Source organism: Arachis duranensis, chromosome 1 (genome assembly GCF_000817695.3).
Source record: "Arachis duranensis cultivar V14167 chromosome 1, aradu.V14167.gnm2.J7QH, whole genome shotgun sequence".
NCBI classification, from domain to species: domain Eukaryota; kingdom Viridiplantae; phylum Streptophyta; class Magnoliopsida; order Fabales; family Fabaceae; genus Arachis; species Arachis duranensis.
In genome coordinates, this window is record NC_029772.3 from 88,729,987 (window position 1) to 88,735,489 (window position 5,503).

Genomic DNA, 5,503 nt, shown 5'->3' on the forward strand with positions numbered 1-5,503 from the left:
CTGCCCGCCGTCATCCTCTTCGTCTCACTACCGGTCTGAACTCTGAAGGAACCAACTCAACCAAGGAAGTAGGAACAGGACAGAGACAGACCCGCGGCTGTTAATCATCGCCGTCGCCGTTGCCGCGCCGTCGCCCTCGCCCTTGCTGCGCCGTCGAACTCGCCCTTGCTTCGCCGTCGAACTCGCCCTTGCTGCGCCGTCAAACTCGCCGTTGTCGCGCCGTCGCCCTCGCTCTTGCTGCGCCGTCGATCTCGCCCTTGCTGCGCCGTCGAACTCGCCGTTGCCTCGCCCTTCTGCTCTCTGACTCTGTCAAACAGGTTAGCTCCAGTTCTGTAATCTGCTTCTGCTCTGTTCTGCACTTGAAGTTTAATGATTGTTCTGTGAAATGCATTACACCCGCTCTGTTCTGCATTGGTATGACTGCAGTTTATGAAATTTAACGTTGTTACTTCTCATATATTGGTATTTTTTTTTTTTTCATTTTATTGGCTGAAAATAGCATAAAAACAGGTTTTTAGTACATCAAATATGATTTGGACATGTTAGGATTTTAAACTAGTTTTAAAAACCAAAAAATCCGAACCAAAACCAATCCAATTAAATTCGGTATGATAGGATCAGATGGTTTTTCCTATCAAAACCGAGCCAATTCGCATCACAAATACCCCTGGTTCCTGCCATCTGCTCCAATCTGCTATTTCCGCTGTCTCTCTAAGCTGTTTTCGCTTAGTCTTCTACATCTCCACACTTCAATTTCAGATCCCCAACAACCGCCGCAAAATGACTCGCCAAGGAGCTTATAAAGAAAGCGATGACATGCTCATTGATGAACCAAAACTGCCTCAGCAAGGCCAAATCGCGGCCCTTCCTAATGAGTTCAACCCCAGTTATCTGAAAATATATTACAGTAACTTAATTTCTCTTCCTATTTCATTATTCCTAAAATTTCATAATAATTATATAATTATGCTTATTCATTGATATTTTGGACCTCAGGTAAGCTGTTTCCTCATGCTGATTTATATAGATGGATGTCATACGGCAACGGTAAGCTTAAATTCCATTCTACCAGTCTACTGTCATAATCTTTTCTTTTGATCTTTTTTATATTTTTGTTTTTGTATTTGTAGATGGGAAGCATCCTGCTTGTGATTCATCTTACTTGGGACGAAGGGAATTCTCGTACACCCTAGATAACGATATATTTGTGCGCTACAATACCTTCAATAGTGCCACCGAACTTGAAAACTCCATCAAAGACAAGTGCCCGTTAAAGATAGATATTGGACCCATCTACAACCTCAACGTAAGATATGAAAGCTTGTTTCTTTTAATTCTCTCTTAATCCTGAAGGATATTGATGCATATATTTTTGAATTCACTAAATAGTCTGTGTTAAGATTCATGGTTATTCAGTGGAAATAATAGAGTAACTACTAACTAGACAAAAGAGAGAAAGATGATATTACTGATTGTGTGAATTGTTGGGTGTTGTGACCAGAGAAATAAGCAACATATAGGGGAGTAATAAATATAGCACACCAACTCATAAATACCCCACCTAAAATCTGTAATGTAGGATACTTTTGGAAGAATTCTGATGTCTATTTTAAATGTATTACAGCCTGCACATAGGAATGCTTATGCTGGAGATAATGTTCTCACTCCGGTTGAGAGGGAGCTGATTTTTGATATAGTAAGAAGCTCTTCAAATTAAAATGTATTTGTGAGTTTTTCTACTTCTTTGTGGGATTCTTAACATTTGTTGGTTAATTATCATGTGTAGGATATGTCAGATTATGATGATGTTAGATACTGCTGCTCAGGTGCTGATGTTTGTCTCAATTGCTGGCCATTAATGATTGTAGCTGTCAAAGTAATAGATACTTCCTTAAGAGGTAATTTTGTGCATTTTATACACTGTGAAATACTGAAAGGTAGTGTAGAATTTGTGATTTATACATTGTTTGAAATGAAAGTGCGAGACTAAAGTTGTCTCTTTGGCCTTTACTAACATTTACTTGTGTATACTACTATTGTATATCCCTCTATTGTCTATGCACCATTCTTTGTGCTGTCAGATAGGGGTGTTCAAGACCTAGCTCGACCTGAAACCCGGCCCAGACCCGAGGCATATTTTGTTGGGTTTGCTTTTTTTTACCCAGTGCTATATTAGGGCCGGTTCCAGGTCTAACTAAACTCGGCCTGGCCTGACTGATGTGCACCCCTACTGTCAGATAGTTATTTGGAAGTGATGTCTTCTGATGCACTCAAGCTTAATTATTGTGTTGATTTATTCTTTCAGATGACTTTGGGTTTAGACATATTCTCTGGGTATATAGTGGTCGGCGTGGTGTACATTGTTGGGTCTGTGATAGAAAGGCAAGACGGTGAGGCCATGAGACATTATATGGTTAAAACTTGTTTTTGGTTTGGTTTGGCTACTAAGGGCCATAAACATATTTTCAAATGTTACCATTACACTTACAGGTTGACTAATGAGCAGAGAGCAGCAGTTGCGGACTATTTTCGTGTCTACAAGGTATGATAGTTTTGTACTAATAATCTAGTTTACGAGTCATGTATTAAGTATATCTTTGATTATATTCTTTCCAGGGAAATGAAAATAACTATAAGAAGGTTTCCTTGATGGGTCAAGTTCTGCATCCCTTTCTGGCGTAAGTTCGATAGTGAATAACTGACCTTCCTAGCTAAATCCATAATTCAATGTCCTGAATAACATTTCATATCTGTAGGAGATCATATACTGAAGTTCTCAAGGAATATTTTGAGACAAAACTGCTTACAAGTCAAAATTTACTTTCTAGCGAGGAGAGATATGAAAAGATCCTAGAGATGATTCCTGATCAATGTATTTTTCTCCTATCACTGTATGATGATGCTTGTGGATTTCCTGCTATCATCTGGCATATAATGAGTAAATTGTATTTGCAGCTATTGCTTCTGAACTTCGAGGAAAGTGGCAAGAAAGTAGGCGGTCTTCTAGTGCAAAAGAAGACATTAATATTATTCGATGGGAGCAACTTAAACAGTTACTGCAAAAACATAAGGTATGGAAGTCTCATTTGTATTGAGGCATGCTGTTTTTTTGGGAGCAATTGGTTAATGGCATCAAATATGTGCAGCTATGACTTTCTTGAGTAATTAGATGCTTCATTGTACAAACTAGATACTAACTGATATTTTTATTGTTGTTGTTGTTTTCCTTTGCGTTTCCATAGGCACAAGGGGTGCGTAGGTGTGTTGAAGAGATTGTGTTCACCTATACATATCCTAGGCTTGATATGGAGGTTCGTCTAATATTTGGCATTCTTTCCCCATGTATTCTTGTTGATGGTTTTCATATTGGCTTCGAACTTATGCATTCATATTTATTCCTCAGTCCTCATAACACAATTTTCTTTACTTATTTGGCTGGACGTATTTATATTTTAGGTTTCTAAACATATGAACCATTTGCTCAAAGCACCCTTCTGTGTGCACCCAAAAACAGGTATGTTTTCCATATCAACTTTTTCTTGATAGCAAGTTGTTGATTTAAGTGTCTATTGACTCTTAAGTCATATTTTTGTTGTTAATTTGTAATTGCTATAAGAATATTAAAAGAGAAAATTTATCCTCCTTTGTTTCGGGTTAGATAGTGCATCGTCCCTATGAAAATAGGGATAAGTGTGTTAGTTAGTTAGGGCTTATAACATGCCATGGCTATTTCTTCCTTGTAGGCCGTGTTTGTGTCCCCATCAACCCAAATAATTGTGAAGAATTTGATCCCACAACGGTGCCAACCCTTATCCAGGTACAACTACAATGACTATCTTCTTACTTAACTAAAATATGCACACTATAATGGTTATCTTCATCCTTCTGGAAAGGAGGGTTGGATTTATTTTGCCAACTATTTGCCAAACTTGGGAATTGCTGCACTTTAATGTTGTCTCTTCTGGTCCCACCCTTTACTAATGCAATTTACCATGTGGAAGTGGTTGAACTGAAAAAAATGCTTGAACTTATTCACATTACTGATTACTCCATTTGGATGATGTATGTTTAATATTTGTGAAAATTTTAAAATTGCAGCTTTTGGAAGAGCTGAATAGGGAGGGCTTGAGGTCTGATGTTGAAGGAGGTTTGTTTGATACTCTGACAATACTTAGGTTTCTTTCTGGTAGAATTTTTGCATGTCATGGCAATAATTAGTTTTCCATGCATATAATTATTGTTCTATTTTTACATCTTGTTCAAGAATCAAGATTTTCCCAACTAATGGCTTTCGTCACCTTGACTTATGGCAGAATGGAATAAAACTTCACTTGCAAATGCCATCAAGCTCTTTAGGTCATCCTTCCTTCAGCCATTACTGAAAATTTGCAAGGTTTGAATCAGTTCTTCATTCTCTATTAAGTATTACCTATTTCTAGCTTGACAACAACGTGGCACGTTTTAAAATGCTTTTGGAATGTCTGCAAAAATGAGAGAGGAAACGCAAGTTGCATTTTGTTTCTTGTGCATTGCTAACTGTGAAATAATAATATTCAGGAGGAAATGGAAAGCTCCTATAATGCGAAACTACAGCAGTCGAAGGATCTCCTTAGTTGGTAGTCCTTTTGGAAGCCCATTTGAATTTAAATGGGGGTCAAGTCATTCTTGAGAACATGTAAGCTATAACACAAGCATTGATAAATTATGTATAGTCGTTGAATTTCGATATTATTATTTTAGGCTTCATCGGATAGGAGTTAGTATGGGATTGTATTTGGATGCTTCATCATAAGGACGTATGAAAGGGAAGGGAGATTCTGGGTTTCAGGTCTATGTAATGTAATGCATAACTCAATTACAAGTTATAACATAGATGCGTGCATGAGATACTAGTTCCATTTACAAGTTATAACTTATAACACAGATGCTTACATGAACTACTAGTTTCTTTTTCACCATAGTATATGACCTGTAAATGGGTCCTAGACATGCTTTACTATCATCTTAAACTCGAATGAATGATTTATGATGTAGGATTTTGGAAGAATGCGCCATATGCTATATGGATTATTATTTTTGTATAGACATTTAACCTAATTTATATGTGGGAAGTGTTGGATTAAAGACCACACTAATTGCAACAGAAAATAGCTGTTAAAAAAAATTATAAAAATTTTAGATATTAAAAATTGGGATTTTTTTAATTTAAATTAGGAAAAACAACCATTTGTATCCATGAACTTTACGAACGCTGACAAAAGTACCCATTAAAGAAGGAAACTAACGTTGTATCCATCAAAGATGGATTCCGTACAATAAAAGTACCCAAATTCTAAATTTATGTTGATTTTTTAATAAAATTTTAAAATTACCCTCATCCTTTATCTTCAACCCCTTCTCTCTTTTTTTCCAAATCTCAAAACACCTTCATTGTCATTACCTTAACCACCTTTTATTCTCTACTACTCTACTAACCACTATCGTCGCCATTTTTCCATGTTGA

General features: G+C 36.9%; 1 protein-coding gene across 3 annotated transcripts; it reads left to right on the forward strand.

The window, feature by feature from the left end:
• The first annotated feature begins 6 nt into the window (after nucleotides 1–6).
• On the forward strand, nucleotides 7–4,953 carry LOC107496862 (uncharacterized). Of its 3 annotated transcripts, XM_052255618.1 has the most exons (18): nucleotides 7–113; nucleotides 206–317; nucleotides 760–907; nucleotides 997–1,047; nucleotides 1,131–1,306; nucleotides 1,625–1,696; nucleotides 1,787–1,898; nucleotides 2,306–2,390; nucleotides 2,491–2,542; nucleotides 2,617–2,678; nucleotides 2,757–2,872; nucleotides 2,956–3,071; nucleotides 3,243–3,311; nucleotides 3,457–3,514; nucleotides 3,744–3,817; nucleotides 4,099–4,147; nucleotides 4,314–4,393; nucleotides 4,558–4,953. In XM_052255618.1, exons 3-18 carry the CDS (start codon nucleotides 781–783, stop codon nucleotides 4,618–4,620), a joined length of 1,362 nt encoding a protein of 453 aa, XP_052111578.1. In that variant the 5' UTR covers nucleotides 7–113; nucleotides 206–317; nucleotides 760–780; the 3' UTR covers nucleotides 4,621–4,953. The 3 variants fall into 3 exon arrangements, with proteins under 3 accessions (XP_052111578.1, XP_052111585.1, XP_015973675.2); XM_052255625.1 differs by having other exon boundaries at nucleotides 7–317; XM_016118189.3 differs by lacking the exons at nucleotides 7–113; nucleotides 206–317 and having other exon boundaries at nucleotides 589–907.
• Nucleotides 4,954–5,503: the final 550 nt, after the last annotated feature.

Excerpts from the sequence above, each read along its gene's own strand:
- LOC107496862 (XM_016118189.3), top strand. The coding sequence starts at position 622 with ATGGTTTTTCCTATCAAAACCGAGCCAATTCGCATCACAAATACCCCT. Across the intron at positions 2,873-2,955 it reads AGAGATGATTCCTGATCAAT|CTATTGCTTCTGAACTTCGA; the intron begins GTATTTTTCTCC and ends TTGTATTTGCAG. Across the intron at positions 4,394-4,557 it reads CATTACTGAAAATTTGCAAG|GAGGAAATGGAAAGCTCCTA; the intron begins GTTTGAATCAGT and ends AATAATATTCAG.